General features: G+C 35.1%; 1 protein-coding gene across 4 annotated transcripts in view; it reads right to left on the bottom strand.

Moving 5' to 3' along the window:
- ATF7IP (activating transcription factor 7 interacting protein) overlaps positions 1-24584 on the bottom strand; it is a 127452-nt gene that overhangs the window by 41752 nt on the left and 61116 nt on the right. For 3 of the 4 annotated variants that reach the window (XM_067695761.1, XM_067695760.1, XM_067695762.1), the window contains exons 4-6: positions 19480-19625; positions 17663-17800; positions 7194-7259 (exon numbers count right to left, since the gene is read on the bottom strand). In XM_067695761.1, the coding sequence (XP_067551862.1) occupies positions 7194-7259; positions 17663-17800; positions 19480-19625 (350 nt within the window). The remainder of the gene's footprint in view (positions 1-7193; positions 7260-17662; positions 17801-19479; positions 19626-24584) is intronic. The other variant, XM_067695763.1, reaches the window with a different exon arrangement.

Genomic DNA, 24584 nt, shown 5'->3' with positions numbered 1-24584 from the left:
AAAACCAGAAACACCATAATAGTAGGAGTCTTCAGAACATCACTTTATATAATGGATAGATGTTCCAGACAGAAAATCAGTAAGGAATCCCTAGAAATGAACAAGACTAAAGATCAAACAGACAAATGTAGAAATTTTCACCCAACACACATTCTTCTCAAGCACACACAGAACTTTCTCCAGTATAGATCATGTATTAGGTCACAAAACAAGCCTGAACACATTTAAAACAATGAAAACCATACCAAATATCTTTGTGAATCACAATGGAATAAAACTTGAAATCAACATCATAAGGAAAATGGAAAAAAGTCACAAATATGTGGAAAACTTTTAAAAATCCAGTGAGTAAAATAAGAAATCACAATGGATACTAGAGAATATCTGAGATATATATAAACAAAAACACAACATACTAAATTTATGGGAAAATTGATGCAGCAAAAGTAGTACTAAGAGAAAAGTTTGTGGTCGTAAATGCTTACAAAAAAAAAAAACAAAACAACAACCCTCAAATCAACGGCCTAACTTTACACCTCAAGGAACTAGAAAAGAAAAAAACAAACTAAACTCCAAGTTATAAGAAGGAAGGAAACAATAAAGATTACAGCAGAAATAAATGACATAGACAATATAAAATCAATAGAAAAAAAATTTTAATTGGTAAAACCTTATCTAGATTACCTAAGAAAAAAGAAAGAAGGCATAAATAAACAAAATCATATATGAAACAGGAGGCATTATAACTGATGTCACGGAAAGAGAAGGATCATAAGACACCACTGTGGCAACAAACTGGATAATCTAGAAGAAATGGATAACTTCCTAGAAATATGCAACCTACTAAGACCGAATCAAGAAGAAATTAACTTGAACAGACCTAAACAAGTACAGAGATTGAATCAGTAATCAAAAACATCCTAACAACCAAAAAAGTCAAGTACCAGATGGCTTCACTGGAGAATTTACTAGACATTTAAAGAAAATCAACAACAGCCCTTCTCAACTCTTCCAAAAAACTGAAGTGGAGGGAACACTCCCAAACTCAGTTTATGAAGCCCACATCATCCAGATACCAAAGCCAAAGACACCAAAATAAAAGAAAATTACAGGCTAATATCCCTGATAAACATATATACAAAAATTCTCAAAAAAATGCTAGCATATAAAATTCATCAGCACATTAAAAAGAATTACACAACATGGCAAAGTAGGATTTATCCCTGGAATACAAGGATAGCTCAACATATGAAAAACAATCAACGTAATACTCCACATTAAAAGAATAAAGGGAAAAAAACCCACATGATTTTCTCAATTGTTGCAGAAAAAGCATTTGACAAAATTCAACACCTTCTCATGATAAAAACACTCGACAAGTTAGGAAACTCCCTCAATATTAAAAAGACCATATGTCAAAAGCCCATAGCTAATATCATACTCAATGGTGAATAACTGAAAGCTTTCCCTCTAAGATAAGGAACAAGCTAAGTTTGCACGCTCTCACCAATTTCTTCAGCATGGCACTGGAAGGGCCTCACAAGAGCAATTAAGCAAGAAAAATAAATAAAAGGCAGCCAAATCGAAAGGAGTAAAAGTATCACTGTTCACAGATGACATCTTATATTTAGATAACCCTAAAGAAGCCACACACACACGAAAAAGTCTGAACTAATAAATGAATTCAGCAATGCTACAGGATAGAAAATCAACACGAAAAATCACTTACATGTGGAATGTAAAAGCTAAGATAAATTATTGAATATAACAAAAAAGAAACAGACTCATAGATATAGAGAACAAACTAGTGGATACCAGTGAGGAGAGGAAGTGGGAGGGGCAAGATAGGGATAGGAGATTAAAAGGCACAAACTATTATGTATAAAATAAATAAGCTACAAGGATATACTGTACAGCTCAGGGAATATAGCCAATATTTCGTAACAACTATAAAGGGAGTATAACTTTTAAAAACTGTGAATCACTATGTTGTACACCTGAGAGTTATATAATATTGTAAATCAACTATACCTCAACAACAAAAAAGAAATCCAATGTACATCTATATACAAACAATGAGCAATCTGAGAAAGAAATTAAGACAATAATCCCATTACAATATCACTAGAAAGAATAAAATATTTAGGAGCAAACTTAACCAAGACAGTAAAAGACCTTTACACTGAAAACTACAAAACCTTGTTGAAAGAAATAAAAGACACAAACAAACGGAAAGACATATTCATGGGGATTGAAAGACTTAATATTGTTAAAATGTCCATCCTATCCAAAGTGGTCAAAAGTTTCAATGCAATGCCAACCAAAATCCCTGTCATTTTTTGCAGAAGTAGGAAAAAGCATCCTAAAATTCATATGGAATCTCAAGAAACCCTGAATTGCCAAAACAATCTGAAAAAAGAACAACGCTGAAGGCTTCATACCTTCTGATTTTAAAAGGCTACAGTAATCAAAACAGTTTGGTGCTGGAATATAGACAGACACATAAACCTGTGAAACAGAATAGAGATCCCAGAAATAAACTCTTATGTATACACTCAAATGATGTTCTACAAGGGTGCCAAGGCTACACAATGGGGAAATGACAGTCTTTTAACAAATGGTGTGAAAACTGGATATCCAAATGCAAAAGAATTAAGTTAGACCATTAAACCATATACAAGAATTTATTCCAAATGGATTAGAGACCTAAATGTAAAACCTAAAACTATGAACTTCCTAACAGAAAGCACAGGGGGAAGCTTCATGACACTGGATTTGGCAACGATTTCTTGGATCAAAGCAAAGGCAACAAAAGCATGAAAAGACAAAGAAGATTACATCAAACAAAATTTTCTGCACGTGAAAGGAAACAATCAACAGAGTGAAAAGGAAACCTATGGAATGGGAGAAAATAACTGCAAATCATGTATCTGGTAAGGCGTTAATGTCCAGAACATATAAAGAACTCCTACAACTTAACAACTAAAATACAAGTAACCAGATTTTAAAATGGCCAAAGGTCCTGAATAAACATTTCTCCAAAGAAAATATGCAAAATGACCAACAAGCATATGAAAAGATGCTCAGCATCACTAATCAGAGAAATACAAATCAAAACCACACTGAGATACAGCCTCGCATCCATTAGGGTGGTCACTAACACAAAACAGAAAAAAAGCAAGTGCTGACAAGAATGTACAGAAATGGGAACCCTTGTGTCCTGCTGATAGGAATGTAAAATGGTGTGGCTGCTAAAGAAGAGTCTGGAGGCTCCTCAAAAAACTAGTCACAGAATTACCATATGCCCCAGCAAGTTCACTTCTGGGTATATATATCCAAGACTTTGATCTCAAAGAAGTCAAAGAGGTCACACCAATGTTCACTGCAGCATTATTCATAAGAGCCAGGAGTTGAAAGCAGCCCAAATATCCATCAATACATAAATGGATAAAGAAAATGTGGTATATACATACAATGGAGTATTATTCAGCCTTAAAAAAGGAAATCCTGTCACATGCTGTAACACAGATGAACCTTGAGGACATAATGTTTTGTGAAATAAGGTAGTCACAAAACAACAAATACTGTATGACTGCACTTATGAGATATCTAGAGTAGTCAAAATCATGGAAACAAAGTAGAACAATAGTTTCCAGGGGTTAAAAGGGAGGGGAAATGGGTTCTATGGGTACAGTTTCAGTTTTGCAAGATGAAAAATTTCTAGAGATCTGTTACACAACAATGTTAACAAAGGTAACACTACTGAGTTATAGAATTTAAAATGGTAAATTTTGGACTTCCCTGGTGGCGCAGTGGTTGGGAGTCCACCTGCCGATGCAGGGTACGCGGGTTTGTGCCCCGGTCCAGAAGGATCCCATGTGCTGCGGAGCAGCTGGGCCCGTGAGCCATGGCCGCTGAGCCTGCGCGTCCGGAGCCTGTGCTCCGCAACGGGAGAGGCCGCAGCAGTGAGGGGCCCACGTACCACAAAAATAAAAAAAAAAAGAACAACCGCCACCAAAAAAAAAGGTAAATTTTATGTTAACTATTTCTATCATAATTAAAGTAAAAAGAATTTAAAATATTTTTTAATAAAAAATTGAAATGTAGGATTTAGATTCAATCTAAAATTTGTTTGAGAATCAGTTATGTCATTGATTTTCATAGATAAAGGATGAAAAATATCTTGATATTTATTTTGCAGTAAAAAACTAGAAAGGATGAAAGTTAAAGGTATCAGTCATAGAGGAGTAAAATAGATTAGATTATGCGTGTGGTCTTAATAGCAAACTGCCTATGAGGATTTTCTATTCTTTCCGAAATTAATAGAAAATGTTTTAAGACAAACCTGAATAGTGGGGTTCACTATTAACTGGTTAATATCAAAGGACCAAGGAACAAATCTAAATAGAAGAAAAGCATCTGAAGTGCCATTGTTTGTTTGGTTATTTTCAGGATAAAGTTCTAAACATTCTTTCTACATGTCTTATTTTTAAAACAGCAAGACACAGATGTAAAAGTACAGTGGATACCATAATTAAAGGGAATTAAACACGAAAGAACAAAATCTTTGAAATTTCTACACATCTCTCTCACAAGAAGAAAACATTAACAAGAGTGAGTTAGAAAGATGTCCAAGTTTTGAAATTTAAAATTGGCCTTGTTCACAAACTAAAGAAGGAAGGAACAAAATTTGAAAAACTGAATACTACACCTTAACATTTCCTTCAAGTGCCACATATACTAACTGTGCAAATTAATCTTTTCCAATCTTTAGGAATTATACAGTATTTGTCCTTGTTTCCATACCAGTTGTAGCCCTTCAAGACAAACTTTTCATGGATTGTAATATTTTCATTTTTATTCCTTAAGGTCTCTGCCTGTCTTCTTTAACTAAACAAACAAGACTTGGAAAGTAGATTTGAGAACAAATTTGATATGCATAAACACTGGAAAAGTACACGGTGGGCAGCACTGCTTAGTTCAGACACAGGATGAAAGGAAAAAATGGAAATTCATATTGCACAAAACAATGGAAAAATTTCAAACTCCTATATTTGGTTGATGCATAGCAAATAAAGGTTAAACAAAGATTTATACCAATTTTCTAATATAAGAAATAAAACAGCTTAGTTTTTATACTGTGACAAAAAAACAAAGCTGAGAAAGTGGAGTTTAAAATCAGAGAATTAATTACATCATCGAAGAGGACCATAATTTAAAAATCTTTGGCTGTGGCCAAATGAGGGTTTGATGAGAATAGCCTGTGTAAACAAAGATAAAAACTATCAGTTGGGCTTCCCTGGTGGCGCAGTGGTTGAGCGTCCGCCTGTCGATGCAGGGGACACGGGTTCGTGCCCCGGTCCGGGAAGATCCCACATGCCGCGGAGCGGCTGCGCCCGTGAGCCATGGCGGCTGAGCCTGCGCGTCCGGAGCCTGTGCTCCGCAACGGGAGAGGCCACAGCAGTGAGAGGCCCGTGTACCGCAAAAAAAAAAAAAAAAAAAACAATAGAAGAGAGATAAACCCATGCACGTATGGTCACCTTATCTTTGATAAAGGAGGCAAGAATATACAATGGAGAAGAGACAGCCTCTTCAATAAGTGGTGCTGGGAAAAAAAAAAAAAAGAATACAGAGATGCAGAACAGATTAGTAGTTGCCAGGGTACAGGGAGTGAGGGTAGGGTTAAAGCAAGGTTGAAACTGTAAAAGAACAGCATGAGGGAGTCCCTTTATGGTGAGGGAACAGTTCTGTATCTTGACGGTGGTGGCAGGTTATATAAATCTATACATGAGATCAAACTGCGTAGAAACACACACACACACAATTAATTCTTGTAAAAACTGGTGGAAACTGGTATGTTCTACAAAACTATTTAATAGAATTGTAACAATTTCTTGGTTTTGATATTGTACAATTATAGAAGATTTCACCATTGGGGGAAGCTGAGTGAAGGGTTCATAGGAGTCTACGTATTATTGCTGCAGCTTCCTATGTATCTATCATTATTTCAAAGTAAATTTTGTTTTAAAAAGTCAAGTAAAGAAGATATGAAAATGATTCAAGACAGAAAAATCCTACAGTAATAATGACTACTACTGAAATAATTATTATTGGCAATTACTATGTCCCAGGCAATGAAGATATCAAGACACAAAGAAATGTAACTTGCTCAAATGATTAAAAAAAAGAAAAGAGGAGGAAAAGAAAGAAATTGAACTAAAAACAATAGTGCAATGTACAAGTGCTATACTAAAAATACATATTACTGAATAACTAAGGAAACAACAAAAGCAAAAGTGTGACTACAGACTAGTTTGTGTGCTATGCTATGACACTTGGACTAAACTACATGGGGGAAAAAAGGAAGAGGAGAACCAGGCTACTTGAGGCAGTGTATACTAAAACATTTTGGAGGAAATAATAGTCTAGACTAGGATACTGGCAAATACAGGCATACCTTGTTTTATTGCACTTCGCAGATACTGCATTTTTTATAAATTGAAGGTTTATGCCAACGTGCATCAAGCAAGTCTATAGGTACCATTTTTCCAACAGTATTTCCTCACTTTGCATCTCTGTGTCACATTTTTTGGTAATTCTTGCAATATTTCAATATTTTATATTATTATTATATTACTATGGTGATCTGTGATCAGTGATCTTTGACATTACTCTCATTGTTTTTTGTTTTGTATTTCTTAATTAGGTATGCACATTGTCTTTTTAGACACAATGCCATTGCTCACTTAATAGACTATAGTGTAGCGTAAACATAACTTCCTTTTTTTTTAACGAAAAAATTTTTTACAAATTTGTGACTCGCTTTATTGCAATAATCGCTTTACTGCAGTGATCTGAAACTGAACCTGCAATATCTCCAAGGCATGCCTGTATGTAAAAAGAGAAACAAGGTAAGGCAAATCCCCAAAACACAATTTTAAAGATGGATAGAAAATACAATTTCAAGAATGCCTTATATAAATAGATTAATATGTACTGATGTATGAAAACAGTGAGGATTAGAAACGGTTAATAATTAGTTCTAGAGTAGCAGCTCTGGAAACAACATGCAGGAAGTGCACAGTATGAAAGCAAATTTCCGACCTGTAATAAAGAGTTTCCTCCTAAATCAGCACTTCCTAATATTACCACTTAAGGCTAAATATTAATTATGCAAGAATAGAAATTCTTACTTCTTGTCTTTTCTTAAGATCTTCTTTGGCTGCTCCAAAGCGTTTGGTTAACCTGGCTATCTTGGCCTAAAAAGAGCAAAAATGAGACGGAAATCAAATGGCATTATAGTATTAAAAAGAAACCCATGCATACATAACAAGAAACCCACAGGTAATAGGATCCTCAGAAGATAGCTAACAGCAAAGGAAATAAGGCAAGTTGACTGTAAAACATATATCTGAAAAATACAGAAAATCATAACAAAAACGTAAACACTCTTAATTTTGTAAGATTGGCTTTTTTCCTCCTTGAACTGTGGTTGTTTGCTCACAAACCAGTATATTTCTGAATATGTGTGCTTGCGTTTGTTATTTTTTAACACAGTTGTAACCGCACTTAATTTTCTCACTGAGAAGTGTATAGTAAGCATATCTATAAATCCCTTACTGATAGTACATATGAGTATATGTATGATATATTGAATCATTAGTTATACAGTCTCTTTCCTACTGGATGTGTTCAGTTGTTTCTTAACTAACTGCTGTAGTCAAATAACATGCAATTAATAATTTTGTTCTTTCAGATTACTTACTTAAGCTACATTCACAGAGGTGGAATTCCTGAGACAGAGTGTATTTTTAAGGCTCCTATCTAAATGCTTTTCAGACCGGCTTTGTTAATTTACACTTTCAATGGCAATGTATGTAAATGTTCACACGATATTACTCTTTGAAGTATTTAACTTCATATTGTGTTAACCTTTAAAAAACTGACGAAAATGTTACCTTCTTAGTGTTAACATTTGTCAGTGAGATTATTTTATTAATCATTTGTACTGCTTATTAAACACTGCCTGATCACATATTTTGCCCACATACATATTCATAAAAATTTAATACCAGAGGCAGAAAGGAAAAAAATAGAAAAATTACCCCATCACCACATGAATATTTTCTTTGTATTTATTTCCTTTAAGTCTTTTACCACGGCATTGCTATGATACTCAATTGTTTTTCTTGTGGCTGTTGCTGTCATTTTACGATAAATATATTTTTAAGAATTTTAAACTTCTGAGTGCGTTCATGAGGCCTGCCTAAGGAAGTGCTCTTCCAGATAATTTCAATTAGCCAATACAATCATATCATAAAAAGAAAATATTATTTACTTTTAAACCCTTTTTTCCCAAAATAGTCACTTCTAAAGAAGACCCCAAAACTTAAGAAGTATTCAAGTCCACCGATATGGGCTAGGCAATCAATTACCTATGACTCCCAAGGTGAAGATTTTCCTCAGGACTTAATTATTTATGCATATTATTAACACCCAAGGACATGTACAGCACATTTTTTTAAATTCTTAATATGGATTTACCTTCCTGTAACTAAAATATTTCAAGTGATTTTTTCAAGAAAGGTATATGAGAAAGTGTTTTCTGTACTCCAACTTATACAAGAATGTCTTTCATTTTTTCTTTTGGCAGGCTATCTAGTAGGTATTCTATAAATTGCATAATATGTATACTATTATTATTTGCCCTTAAAAATGAAAGCAAATTTAAAACATTATATTTTGTATATGTTATATATGGGGAAAGGTCTAGAAGAATAAACACCAAAGCTAACGGTGGTTACCTCTAGAGGCTATGATTGGCAGGCAGTGTAAAGAGAGCTTCAATTTCATGTCATATACATCTATAGTATATTCAAATATTTCTTAAAAAAATTTTTTTATCACTTCAAAATTTAAACTACTGGCAGAGGAAAAAAATAACAAAATTTAGACACAGACATGCTTTCTTCTGCCATTTAATATCATAAAAAAGAAATCAAAGAGCAGACTTTTTGTGTTGTTTTAATCTAGGGAAACTACAATTTTTTAATTATAATTCAAAATATCTGTCATAATATATCTAAGATTGGGTCTCTTTTTCTGGCAAGTATTCTGTGAAATCTTTTAAAAAACTCTATAAACAAGTCATTTTTTTAGTGAAGGAGGTAATATTCTATTACTATATCTTTGATTACTACTACTATTTCATTTGCTCTTGGTTTCTTAGGCATATCTATCATTTCTTGTATAATGGCACAATGGTACCTGTTTAAATAAAAGTTGCATAAATTGTTGGGATTCAGACACACTGGGGCCTTGTTTAGCAAACTACGCAAACCAAGAATTTCTTTGTTATTTACCAAGGAATATCTCAGGAAATAATTCTGTGTGGGGAAAAAAAAAAAGTAATCGTATATCGTTTGCCTAATAACAAATGTTAGCACTCAAAAACGCTAGTGAATAAACAGACACATGGTGTTCATTATTCAAAATTCTCTCGTGGATTAGGCAGCCACAGATTTACTCATTGAGGGAGGCGAGTGGGAGGAGAGACTGAAAGAAAAAACTGAAAAAGCTATTTTCAGTTAAAACTACTTAAAATGGCATTTTATAAATCATAACCAATGGAACATTGGATTCCAGAGTGTGTTGACAGTTTTTCCATTAAAAAATCCAGTTGAAATATTGAGTATCCTGAATTTGCATAGTGATTTGAGAGGAATCAAGTCTTCCTATCCAGGAAATGGTAGATCACTGTTGACTCATGCTTTCTTTTTCTGTCCGTTTTCTTCATAATGGTCTTGAAATTTTGTTTTTCGGTTTATTCTTAAGTATTTTCTTATTTTTAAATGTCTACCATATGTGAAACCGTTTTCTCATTACAATTTCCCACTGGTTGTTGCTGATGTACAGCAAGGCTACTAGAATATGTTTTCGTTTTATCAGTTAGTTGCTAAGCATTACAGTTTATCATTTACCATTATTACTCCTCACGCCTTTTTCCTGTTTTATTTTATTGCCCTGTCACCAAAGTTCTAAATAGCAGCACAGATAAGGCATCCTTGTCCTATTCTCAACTCTAGTGGAAATATTTCCAAAGATCCACTATTAAATATGATATTTATAACAGGTTTCTGATCATCTTTATGAGATTTAAGGTACTTCCCTCCTATTTTTTCCAACACCTGGTCAGTTTTAGCAAATCCTCCTTGTTTGGTATCTACTGAGATGATCACACAATTTACATCCTTCTTCTGTTAGTACAGTGAAATATAATGGTTAATATTGAACCAGCCTTACATTCATGAGAGAAACCAATGCTGGAAAATAAAACTGGCCTATATTTGTTCTTTTCTAACGCCACAGAATTCCACAGTTGGGTGTGCTTCATAAAATGAGGCCTCATCTTTTCCTATACTCTGGAAGTGTTTATATGAGAAGTGAATTACCTGTTCCTCAAATGTTTGTCAGAATTTTCTGGCAAGGCTTTTGGGGCCTAATGATTTCTTCAGAAACAGATCTTTCACTACAAGTGACTACAATTTTAACAGAGTTCCTCATAATTTTCAGCTTTCTACTTTCTTCTTAGATAAAATGGACTTCATAGGTATAAGGTTGTATATAATAATGTTCTCTTAACTTAAAGAATCTCCTCTAGATCTTTATTTCTTGCCTTTTTGAATCCTTATACAGTTTATTTGTACTTTTCTTTGTAGATCAAAAATGTATCTACTTTTAAGGCTTTTCAATAAGCTTTTGTCTTTATTGCTCAATCTTCAAAAAGGGTCGGCGTTTTTGCTATTTCTATTAACTCCTTCCTCCTTCTCTGGGTTTTAGTTTGTTATTGCTATTTTTCCCTAGCAAAGGAGATGCACATATAATGCTTTTTTATTTTTCTGTTTGTTAGTAATAAATTAAAGTTATAAATTTCCTTTTGAATACTGCATCAGCTTTAACTTACAAGTTTTAATATGCAATGTATTATTATAGTTCTGACCTAAAGAGTTGAGAATGTCCATTTTTAAATTCCTCTTTGTAATTACCTGGAAGTATGTTTTGGGGGAAGGTACCATCTGGGAGAGGAGAAAAGCTAAATATCTGTCGATAATTTCTAATTTTACTACATAGTTACTACTGAATCCACAACAAATGATGGTGGTTAGCATTTTAAGATGCTCTTAGAAATCACTACATTTCTAATGTGACAATGCATTAAAGATATATAAACCTAAAAATTATATGTTTTCCTACTTAAAAAATAATAAAACTCGTGGACATAACTGTTTGGATTTACCTTACAATTTGACATCTCTGAAAAAATGAAAATACATAAAACTTTTTCAAGATTCAGAAAGCAACAATCCCTAAACTAACACAGAAAATAATTATATAATGAATTCTCCATATATTCCAATGTTGACAATTTTTTCAGCTCTTATAAAATATGTTTAGTACACAGAAAATAAGCTAATAATTACAAACAGGCTTTATGGACAAAAGTCATAATACACAGTGAACTATTATTTAAAACTTAAAAATGACTTTAATCAAGAACTAGTCCATTGAAAAAATACATAAGAATGGCAACTAATTTGAAAATCCATAAAAATCTAACTTCCTTTATCTATAGAGAAATTTATACATTAAAAATTATAGCAGAATAGAGACCTTCATGAGTTCCTTCTAGAGGTAAAGTCCACATTACTCAATTCTATCCTCTTACCACAGTTTTTAATGTATGGTAAATTTTTATACTTATGGCAAAGGATCACAAGTCCTTTAAAAGTCTATTTTTTTGTAACTGCAGAGTTAAAAAAAAAGAAGAAGCCACTAATACTAAAATTAATAATATTAAATTATGTATTCCTTAAAGCAAAATACCTACTAAGCCACGGGTGATTAATTATTTGCTTTCAATTGTGTTTTGACTTTGAATGCTATAAAACTTATACTGGATTCTGCCAAAGGAAGTCAGGTATAATAAACGAATATATATGCATATCAGGAAGATGTACTCATCTACTGCTATGATATGAGATACGGAAGTACTATATACACACTGCAATATTTTCAAACAGTTTACTGTCAGCTCTACCTAAAAATAGTAAATTATTTAATAAAATACACAGTTATCTGCTGAAGCATATGATAAAGTAGGCTTTAAGTTGAAGAACTTGAAAACAATAATTATTAAAATATTGAAAGAGTAAGTGACATCACCAAAAATGCCTGAGTGGAAATTCAGGGTTGTCTCTTCCCCAAAGCAACTAATTAGCTTGCAAGCATTGTTGGAATCTATTCAAAAACTTACAATAGCTAAGGGAAGACTTAGGGAATAATAAAGCTGCACTTTGCAGTATGACAGCACTGAGGTCTTTTAAAATTGTCCTTTATGATTCCCCACACCCAGATCAGCAGCAGCTATAAGGATGACAGCTGGGATACCTGAAGCAAGTTATGAGTGCCACAGGAAGCAATATGCACCTTATTTTCTCTAGTAACTCCCTCAAGAACCAGCACAAAGGCTGGCCTTTGATTCACCCAAGTCTGAGTAATTCCCAAGGCTGGGGCAGCATTCCAGACAGATTTTCCCAAAAAGATTTAAAGGTGCTGGTATTGGCACAGCAGCTTGAGGCATAGAACAATTTGGACAAAGAATATAAAGAAAAGCCTGGGATAGAAAAGGGCAGAAAAAAGACACACAGCAAAAGGGGGCTTTAAAAGCTCTCACCCATGTCAGGAAATTGAGAAGAATATCTGAATGCCCAGGGCAGAAAGCATGCTCAGAAATGGGCTGAAAAGACCCTAAGCTTTCACCTCTGACTGGCTTTCAGAGTCTGTGCAAGCAGGAAGAGAAGGATAAGGCAAGTCTGATAAAGCAGGTTGTAAATGGCCTAGATTAAGTGTGGAAGGAGTGCTCCAAAACAGGCAATCTGCTAAGACCTGGGAGAGTAATTTTTTTCCTTCTTTAAGCTCCAGGCATTTAAGGTAACTGTCAAAACACAAGCTGACCACTAAGCTAATAAAACACAGACTTTAGTGGTCACACACAATAATGAATACACTTTCCAAAAATAGTTGAGAAAACTCACTAAGCAAGCAAACAACAAACCGCAGCAACAACAAACCCTGGACAGGACAGGAAAACCTGATTTTCTGAACTGCCACATTACAATATTTAAAATATCCAGTTTTCAACAGTAACAACAAAAAAAATTAGGAGGTATACAAAGAAATAAGTATGGTTTATTCACAGAAAAAAAAAGAATTAACAGAAATATAGCTCAGGCATAGGACTTACTAGACAAAGACTTTAAACAGATGGTTTTAAATCTATTCAAAGAGCTAAAGGACACAACAGAAAAAGAACTTTAAAAAAAAAAAAAAGGAAAATAATGTCTCACCAAATAGAGAATATCAATAAAGAGACAGACATTATATAAAGAAAACAAATATAAATTCTGGAGCTGAAAGTATAATAACTGAAATTAAGAAATTCACCAGAGAGGTTCAACAGATTTGAGCAGGACAGGGCTGTAAAGGAACAGTTTTGTATACTATTGAAGATAAGTAGGTATTAATTCAAGATGTTAAGTGTAATCCCCAGAGTAATCACTAAGGAAAAAGCTAAAAAATTTACAGAAAGAGAAAGACAAAAAGAATCAAAATGGTTCACTAGAAAAAAATCAATCACAGAAGAAGGCAGTAATGTAGGAATTAAGGGGAAAAAAGGTGGAAGACAAATAAAATGGCAGGAGTAAGTCTTTCCTTATCAGTAACTAATTTAAATGTAAACAGACAAAAACTCTCCAATTAAAAAAAAACTCTCCAATTAAAAGGCAGAGACTGGCAAAGTGGGTAATAAATCATGACCCAACTCTATGCTGGCTACAAGATTTCATCAAAATTTGAAACTTCTGTGCATTAAAGGACATTATCAAAAAAGGAAAGTGAAAAGAAAACTTACACAGTGGGTAAGAATATCAATAGTTATAAATCGTGTATTTCTAAGTGTTCAGTATCCAAAATATGTAAAGAACTCTTACAGCTCAACAACAGAAGGGCAAAACAAACAAAACAAAAAGAACTTGAATAAATATTTCTCTAAAGAAGATATGCACATGTTCAACAAACACAGGAAAAGATGTTCAACATCATTAGCCATTAGGAAAATGCAAACCAAAACCACAATAAAATATCACTTCACACCATTAGGATGTTATAATAATAATTTTTAAAATACACAGTAACAAGTGTTGGCAAGGATGTGTAGAAATGGAACCCTCACATTGCTGGTGGGGAGTAAAATATAAAATGGAGTAGCTGATCTGGGAAAAAGTTGAATGTTCTTCAATAAATTAAACAAAGAATTACCATATGACCCACAATTCCATTCCTAGGTATATGCCCAAAAGATTTGAAAACAGGTATTCAAACAAATACTTGTATATGAATGTTCATAGCAGCATTATTTACAATATCCAAAAGCTGGAAACAACCCAAATGCCCATCAAATGTTCATCAGCCAAAGAATACATAAACAAAATGTGTGTGCATGTGTGTACACACACGTTGACATCTTGAATTAATTCCTACTTATTTTCAATAGTACAGAAATATAAATATTACTTAGCTATGAAAAGGAATGTAGTATTGATACATGCTTCAACATATATGAACCTTAAAAACATTATGCTAAGAAAAACAGGCCAGACACCAAAAGTCACATATTGTATAATTCTGTTCATATGAAATATGCAGCACAGGTAACTCAGTAGAGACAGAGAGCAGATTCACGCTTCCCGAGGGTTAGGGGGAGGGGGAAATGAGAAGTGACTGTTCAGTGGGTACAAGGTCTTCTCCTGGATTGATGAAAATGTTTTGGAACCAGATAGAGATGATGAACATACAACAGTGTGTATGTACTAAATGCCACTGAAGTGTAAACTTTAAAATGATTGTTACCTGAATTTTACTTCCATAAACAAAGAAAGAGATGGGAACTAAATTGGGCTGAGTAAAATTTAAATAAATGGCATGGTAAGGGCAGATCATAAATGAACGGGAGAAGCAATATGAAGTCAGAGGCCTGAAATAAAAATACTATGGACATTAATACTCTGTAGGACAGTGAAGCAACTGGTGGGTATTAGGAAAAGTAGATCAAAATCTAGGAGATCCAAATTACAAACTGAAGAATGAATACAGGTTTAAACTGGTACACAGTTGAGCAAACTGGACTATACAGAAGAGAATGAACAAGAAGTATTTTAGAAAGATGAATACAATCCTTGAGAAGGACCAGCAAAGACTTAAAAAGCAGTACCAAAGTGGTCATGTAAAAGGTTGTTACTATAATCAAGAAATTGGGTAATGATGGCCTTGCAGATAGAAGCAAAAGATAGACTTTTATAAGAAACAAAAATAGTTGTAATTTGGCAACCCACTGTGTATATGTGAAGTGATACAGAGGAATCAGTTTCCAAGAACTAAAAAATTGTGAATAACAGGAACAATGGGAAGATATTCCTTGAAGATTTTTCTAAGAATTCAAGAATTGTGAGTAAGAGGAACAATGTGAAGGGGGACTTATTTGTGGAGAAGATGATTGGTTTGATGTTGGAAAGATTCTGAGGCTACAAAGAAATATCCAAGTGCAAAGGTTTATTAAATGTTAGATGCAGACTTGCATCTTAAGCAAGACTATAAGACTATAAGAGTCAAAATCTCAGGTTCTAGAAACACAAAACCATAGATGCAGCCACGGGAGTGATAACAAACAACGAATGAAATTACTTTCTTAAATCTTCAGACATTTTCAATTTCTCATTCAAAATTCTTAACAGTACTAGTAAAATAAAGTTTAATGATGAGACAATCCAACACTATATAAGGACCTGCTAAAGGTAAGAAACAGGACTAGTGGTGTCCTAAATGATACATTACAAAATTATTAATAATAAAGTATTTGTAGTAAAGTCTCACTGTAAACAAAACTAACAATATGAAACTAGAAAAGTAACTTGTAGGCTGCCAAATATAATACCTAAATTCTAGACACATTTGGTTGCAATTTGCTTTTAACTGTGAAGAAGCGACTTTATTTTCACAGACCACTTCTCCCTCATTTGTAAAAAAGGCTCTATAAGTGGTTTGCAAGTCAGCGTCTGAGACTATGCTTATATAGAATGAATGTACTGATAAAATTTTCCAGTTTCTTAGTCTTGGAATAAAATGAATTACTGCACCATGGTACCGTGTGCTCATTTCAACTGATTAGAAGCTCTAGCAGTACACGTTAACATACAGATGTATTTAATAAAAAATTAAAAGTAGTAATTATTAATAAATATAGATTAACAAGCTAATATCTTTAAAAAATACGATTCATGGGAGAAGTAGATTAAAATAAAAAGAATCACAGCAAATATTATTTAGTACTCATGACATTTGAGATGATGCCAGCCTTTCTTCACTGAATGAAGAAATGTTTAAGATGCACTAAGTCAGATTATTTCTGAAGCTCTGCTATGGGTTGAACTATGTATCTCAAAAGTATATGAAAGTCTGAACCCCAAGTATCTCAGAACATGACCTTATTTGGAAAGAGGGTCATCACAGAGGTAATTACAGCTGACTCTTGAACAACATAGATTTGAACTGTGTGGGTCCAATTATACATGGATTTTTTTTCAATCAATATAGTACCTATATTTTCACTTTACAGATCTTTAAATTAAGTGTGGGGAAAAGTTTGTGTTCAATTAGAGATCAACAGATGTGAAATCAAAAGAATTAGGGCTTGAGTTCCGATTCTATCTGAAGTGTTTCAGCTACTGCCTGGGGTGAGTCATTTATCAACTCCTTCATTTTTTTTTTTTTTTTGCGGTATGCGGGCCTCTCACTGTTGTGGCCTCTCCTGTTGCGGAGCACAGGCTCCGGACGTGCAGGCTCAGCAGCCATGGCTCACGGACCCAGCCGCTGCGCAGCATGTGGGATCTTCCCGGACCGGGACACGAACCCGTGTCCCCTGCATCGGCAGGCGGACGCTCAACCACTGCGCCACCAGGGAAGCCCAACTCCTTCATTTTTTGAAGCAGATACCAGTGTACAGATTTTCAACTGCAGCGGGTGGGGACAGCACCTCTAACCTTCACATTGTTCAAGAGTCAACTGTAGTTAAGATGAGGTCATACTGGAATAGGGTGGGTCCTAATCCAATATGACTAGTATCCTTGTAAAAAGGGAAAATTTGGAAACAGACAAACATACAGAGAGAGCACCATGTGAAGATGAAGTCAGAAATCAGGGTGATACTTCTACAAGACAAGGAATGCCAAAGACTGTCAGTAAACCATCTATAGCTAGAGTAGACATAAGGAACAGATTCTTCCTCACGGCCCTCAGAACCAATCCTGACGACAGCTTAATCTTGGACTTCCAGCCTCCAAAACTATGAGACAATACATTTCTGTTGTTTAAGGCATCCAGTTTATGGTACTTTTTGTTAATGGTAGCCCTAGCAAACTAATAGAGGCTCCTTTTATTTCTAATACTTAAAAGTTAAATATACTTTATTGTCAACTTCAAAAACATATCCCAGAAAGTAAGTTATAAAAATGATGACACACGGATATGCAATTCAAGTCAGTGTACAAACCTGTAGTTCAGTTAAAACTGTTTTATGCCTCTTGTTACACTCAATCTTTTCCACTCGTGTTTTCAATTCTGCCAATGTCTTATCAAATACACCACACTGTAGCGCACACAATTTTTCTTCCAGCAACCACTGTACAACCTAAAAAATTACATATTCCTTTGTTATAGCAAAAAAGGAATTTCAAGCAAGCAGCAAACAGTAAATATTCTGAAGTACTAATAAGATAGTACTAATATATTAATTTAAAAAAACATATTGGCATCCATAACACAATGCTATCTGCTGAAATCCTCCACTTCTACATATATAATATCTACTATAACACAATAAAATGTACTAAAAATAGAAAATTTCCAGAGGGTGAAATTTTTAAAACATTTTGAAATTGAAGTTTTAATATTTTCTTCCCACACCCTCTACTGTGATTTAAAAGAAACCAGTTGAAGGTAAGGAGCAGATTTTAAATTTTCTAATCTGTTACAGATGATATTTTTGTGAGACACTAAGAATGTCACTGCACTATGAAATTCCTATAAAACATTTCTAAATGCCTGCTCACAATTTCCATATTTATCTCATTATGGACCCATAACAAACAGGACACACGGTGCAGCCCACAGACCATCCCCAAATTACACTGCTCTAGAGGAGTAAACCCTCAGTACACACAGAAGTATATTTCAAAATGCTTTCTCATAGCTATCTTCATATTTCTAATAGCTCTATAAGAAAGACTAAACAAGCATTATTATCACCATATGGTTAAAAGAAAAAAGACACTGGGAGGAAAAAAAAGCCACTTTTGTACTGCCTCTCTGTTCCTTTCTCTAATGGGGATATTTATACTTTATCTGAGTAGAGGAACACTGGCCTAGAGTATTTATAATTTCACCATTAAATCTATAAGAGCTTGAAAAATTTTCACCTGAGTCTTCTATTCTTCTCTTAAAAAGGCATTTGTCATCAATACTTGTGAACACATCTTAAAACATATATTAAATACTTTATATTTTCATTATTTCTATCTCTAGTCTAACACATATAGGGGGAAGTTTCCAAAGTCTGTACTTTAAATATTCCCTTTCCCTAGTCATTTGAAAGCCTTGTCCATACCATTTTTAATACTAAGCCTAAGGTACATAACAAAGATTTTAGAACATAGGGACTTATAGCCATGAAACCAGCTTATGACAAAACTTACAAAAACTAAAATGTTAACACTAAGACTCTAATGTTTCCAATTAGAATAAAGTTCAATATAGAAGAAAAAATAAAAGCTGAAAACTGGTATTCAGTTTTGTTACTAAAGCAAATAAGAAAAGAAGCCATGGGCTTCCCTGGTGGCGCAGTGGTTGAGAGTCTGCCTGCCGATGCAGGGGACACGGGTTCGTGACCCGCTCCGGGAAGATCCCACATGCCGCAAAGCAGCTGGGCCCGTGAGCCATGGTCGCTGAGCCTGTGCGTCCGGAGCCTGTGCTCCGCAACGGAAGAGGCCACAGCAGTGGGAGGCCTGCGTACCACAAAAAAAGAAAAGAAAAGAAAAGAAAAGAAGCCATAATTTCTCTCCCATTTTTAAAATTACTACCATATCTAAAAAAACAAAACAAAACAAAAAAACTATTTAGCTTCAAAAGAGTCATAAGGAATTTTATAATTAAATTATTAAGGGTAATAAGCTTAACCAATTTCTTCAAGTTCTTTCTTTCTATGAAAAAGCTGAATATTTCAGTAAAATACAGAGTAATGTCAAAAATCTAATAGAATAAAGATGGTGGTGTTTTTTGTTTAATATGGTTTTAACTTATAATCTCTAACACCTTTTGTAGCTTCTGGTTTATATCTCCTTTGGCTGTAATCTTTACTTGAAACTCTGCCTCATATTCTTCTTCCATATATCGACGTCGTTTGGACTGTACATTGTCCATGTCCTCTGACTTAGAACGTTTTCTTCTAAAAAATTCACCTGAGAAGAAAAAGCATAATGACCAGTCAGCTGTTTTTATTATACGTAGACCTTAATGCCTCTTTCCATCCTCAGGAAGATATTATTTCTAGCTATCAAAATAGCACTCTCAATAAATTATTTTATGAATTGTTTTTGTGATCAGAAAAGTAAATAGATAGCTTTTACCTTAAACTTGAAATGATTTTCAATATGCTAAATAAGAACCTCCGAACACTAAATAAGTAAATGTACAAACAACATGAACAAAGAACATTTTTTCCTTGAAATCTTCGTATTAAGATGGAAGCTCAACTAACAATATGGGATGAGAAGAAATCATCTCAAATTCATTCCTTTCAGTAAATTCTCTAGTGTATATGAATTCTCTGACAAAATACAGTATTCATTCACAAGTCACAGATTTCTCAGTATTTATTCTCACATCACATGCTTCTACTAACTGTGCACAGCTTTAATTATTTAATTCTTCATCCTCAGTAAATTTTCTTCCTCAGTAAGTTTAGGAAAAATTCTTTCTTAATCACCAGCCTTAGGAAAATAGTATTAGTTATTCTTAACATATCCTAATAAATTTCAAATATATAAAAATAATAAAATTAATGTCATTATAAAGGTAAATTTGGTAAAGAACAAACATTCAAAGACCTTCACTTAGAAAATTTGTTTCAAATATTGGTAACACTCATGAGATCATAACATATTTTATATGGTTTCTTTTTCAATATAGAAACAGGGAAATATTAAAATCTCCACACTATCTATGAGCCTATTATTAAAATCCAATTCTATTCTACGATTTCCCTTGTATCAAAACTTACATAGTCACAGAGAGATAAGGTCAAGATGGCAGAGTAGAAGTAGGTACGCTCATCCCTTCTTACAAGAACACTGGAATCACAACTGCAGAGCAACCATTGACAAAGAAACACTTGAACCTACCAAAAAAAGATACCCTACATCCAAAGACAAAGGGGAAGCCATGGCGAGACAATAGGAGGGGCACAATCGTGATAGAATCAAGTCCCATACCCACCAGGTGGGTGACCCACACACTGAAGAACAATCATACCACAGTTCTCCCACTGGAGTGAAAGTTCTGAGCCCCATGTCAAGCTTCCCAACCTGGGGGTCTGGCAACGGGAAGAGGAGGCCCCAGAGGGTCTGGCTTTGAGGGCCAGCAGGATTTAATTGCAGGACCTCCACAGGACTGGGAGAACCAGAAACTGCACTCTTAGGGTCTTGTGCACATCAGGACCCAAGAGAAAAGGGCAGTGATCCCACAGGAGACTGGGCCAGACCTGCCTGCTAGCACTGGAGGGTCTCCTGCAGAGGTGGGGAGTGGCAGTGGCTCACTGCAGGGACAAAGACACTGGCAACAGCAGTTTTGGGAAGCACTCATTGGCATGAGCCCTCCCAGAGGCACCATTAGCCCCACCAAACTGCCTGTAGGCTCGAGTGCTGGGTCACCTCAGGCCAAACAACGAAAAGGAAAGGAACACAGCCCCACCCATCAGCAGACAAGCAGATTAAAGTTTTACTGAACTCTGCCCACCAGAGAGACACAACCCAGCCCTACCCACCACCAGCCCCTCCCATCAGGAAGCCTGCACAAGCCTCTTAGATAGCCTCATCTACCAGAAGGCAGACAGCAGAAGCAAGAAGAACTACAGTCCTGCAGCCTGTGGAATGAAAACCACAATCACAGAGAGGTAGACAAAATGAAACGGCAGAGGATTATGTCCCAGATGAAGGAACAAGATAAAACCCCAGAAAAACAACTAACTGAAGTGGAGATAGGCAACCTTCTGGAAAAAGAATTCAGAATAATGATAGTGAAGATGATCAAGGACTTCAGGAAGAGAATGGAGGCAAAGATTGAGAAGATGCAAGAAATGTTTAACAGAGACCTATAAGAACTAAAGAAGAAACAGAGATGAACAATACAATAACTGAAATGAAAAATACACTAGAAGGAATCAAAGCAGAATAACTAAGGCAGAAGAACAGATAAGTAACCTGGAAGACAGAATGGTGGAAATCACTGCCGTGGAACATAATAAAGAAAAAAGAATAAAGAGAAATGAAGACAATCTAAGAGACCTCTAGGACAACATTAAATGCACCAACATTCTCATTATAGGGATTCCAGGAGGAGAAGAGAGACAGAAAGGACCTGAGAAAATATATGAAGAGATTATAATTGAAAACTTCCCCTAACATGGTAAACAGTCACCCAAGTCCAAGAAGCACAGAGAGTCCAAGGCAGGATAAACCCAAAGAGGAACACACCAAGACACATAGTAATCGAATTGGAAAAAATTAAAGACAAAGGAAAAATATTAAAAGTAACAAGGGAAAAACAATAAGTAACATACAAGGGAACTCCCATAAGGTTATCAGCTGATTTCACAGCAGAAACTCTGCAGGCCAGAAGTGAGTGACACGATATATTTAAAGTGATGAAAGGGAAGAATCTACAATCAAGAATACTCTACCCAGCAAGGATCTCATTCAGATTTGATGGAGAAATTAAAACCTTTACAGACAAGCAAAAGCTGAGAGAGTTCAGCACCACCAAACCAGCTTTACAACAAATGCTAAAGGAACTTCTCTAGGCAAGAAACACAAGAGAAGGAAAAGACCTACAATAACGAACCCAAAACAATTAAGAGAGTGGGAATAGGAACATACATATCGATAATTACCTTAAATGTAAATGGACTAAATGCTCCCACCAAAAGACACAGATTGGCTGAATGGATACAAAAATAAGACCCATATATATGCTGTCTACAAGAGACCCACTTCAGACCTAGTGACACATACAGACTGAAAGTAAGAGGATGGAAGAAGGCATTCCATGCAAATGGAAATCGAAAGAAAGCTGGAGTAGCAATACTAATTTCAGACAAAACAAACTTTAAAACAAAGACTGCTATAAGAGACAAAGAAGGACACTACATAATGATCAAGGGATCAATCTAAGAAGACATACCAATTGTACATATATATGCACCCAACATAGGAGCACCTCAACATATAAGGCAAATACTAACAGCTATAAAGGGAGAAATCAACAGTAGCACAATAATACTGGGGAATTTTAACACCTCAGTTTCATCAATGGACAGATCATCCAGGCAGAAAATCAATAAGGAAACACAGGCCTTAAAAGGCACATTAGACCAGATGGACTTAACTGATATTTATAGAGTTTTCCATCCCAAAGCAGCAGAATACACATTCTCAAGTGCACATGGAACATTCTCCAGGATTGACCACACGCTGGGCCACAAAGGGAGCCTCAGTAAATTTAAGAAAATTGAAATCATATCAAGCATCTTTTCTGATGACAATGCTATGAGATTAGAAATAAACTACAAGAAAAAAACTGTAAAAAACACAAGCATGTGGAGGCTAAACAATATGCTACTGAACAACCACTGGATCACTGAAGAAATCAGAGAGGAAATCAAGAAGTACCTAGAGACAAGTGAAAATGAAAGCACAATGGCTCTGTTTGCAATATGGCAAAGGCATTTCTAAGAGGGAAGTTTACAGAAATATAATCTTACCTCAGGAAACAAGAAAAATCTCAAATAAACAACCTAACCCTACACCTAAAGCAACCAAAGAACAAACAAAACCTAAAGTTAGTAGAAGAAAAGAAATCATAACGATCAGAGCAGAAATATAGAGACAAGCAAAGATAAATGAAACTAAAAGCTGGTTCTTTGAAAAGATGAACAAAATTGATAAACCTTTAGCCAGACTCATTAAGAAAAAAGAGAGATCACTCAAATTAATAAAATTAGAAATGAAAAAGGAGAAGTTACAACTGACACCACAGGAATACAAAGGATCATAAGAGACTACTACAAGCAACTGTATGCCAATAAAATGGACAACCTGGAAGAAATGCACAAATTCTTAGAAAGATACAGTCTCCCAAGACTGAACCAGGAAGAAACAGAAAATACGGACAGACCAATCACAAGCACTGAAACTGAAACTGTGATTTAAAAACTCCCAACAAACCAAAGTCCAGGAACTGATGGCTTCACAGGCGAATTCCATCAAACATTTAGAGAAGAGCTAACTGCTACCCTTCTGAAAATGTTCCAAAAAATTGCAGAGGAAAGAGAACTCCCAAACTCATACTATGAGGCCACCATCACCCTGATACCAAAACCAGACAAAGATACCACAAGAAAAGAAAATTACAGGTCAATATCACTGATGAATATAGATGCAAACATCCTAAACCAAATACTAGCAATCAGAATCCAACAATACATTAAAAGGACCATAAACCATGATCAAGTGGGGTTTATCCAAGGATGCAAGGATTTTTCAATATCCGCAAATCAATCAGTGTGATACACCACATCAACAAACTGAAGAATAAAAGCCATATGATCATCTCAATAGATGCAGAAAAAGCTTTTGACAAAATTCAACACCCATTTATGATAAAAACTCTCCAGGGCTTCCCTGGTGGAGCAGTGGTTGGGAGTCTGCCTGCCGATGCAGGGGATACAGGTTCGTGCCCCGGTCTGGGAGGATCCCATATGCCACGGAGCGGCTGGGCCCGTGGGCCGTGGCTGCTGGGCCTGCGCTCCGCAGCGGGAGAGGCCACAGGGGTGAGAGGCCCGCGTACTGCAAAAAAAAAAAAAAAAAAAAAAAAACAACTCTCCAGAAAGTGGGCATACAGGGAATATACCTCAACATAATGAAGGCCATATACGACAAACCTACAGCTAACATCTTACCCAACGGTGAAAAGCTAAAAGTATTTCTTCTAAGATTAGGAACAAGACAAGGATGTCCACTCTCACCACTTTTATTCAACATAGTTTTGGAAGTCCTAGCCGCAGCAATCAGAGAAGAAAAAGAAATAAAAGGAATCCAAATTGGAAAAGAAGTTAAACTGCCACCGTTTGCAGATGACACTAT

The sequence above is a fragment of the Pseudorca crassidens genome, chromosome 11 (genome assembly GCF_039906515.1).
Source record: "Pseudorca crassidens isolate mPseCra1 chromosome 11, mPseCra1.hap1, whole genome shotgun sequence".
Taxonomy (NCBI): Eukaryota; Metazoa; Chordata; class Mammalia; order Artiodactyla; family Delphinidae; genus Pseudorca; species Pseudorca crassidens.
The sequence above is the reverse complement of the archived record's forward strand: the minus strand, read 5'-3'. Positions and strand labels throughout refer to the sequence as shown.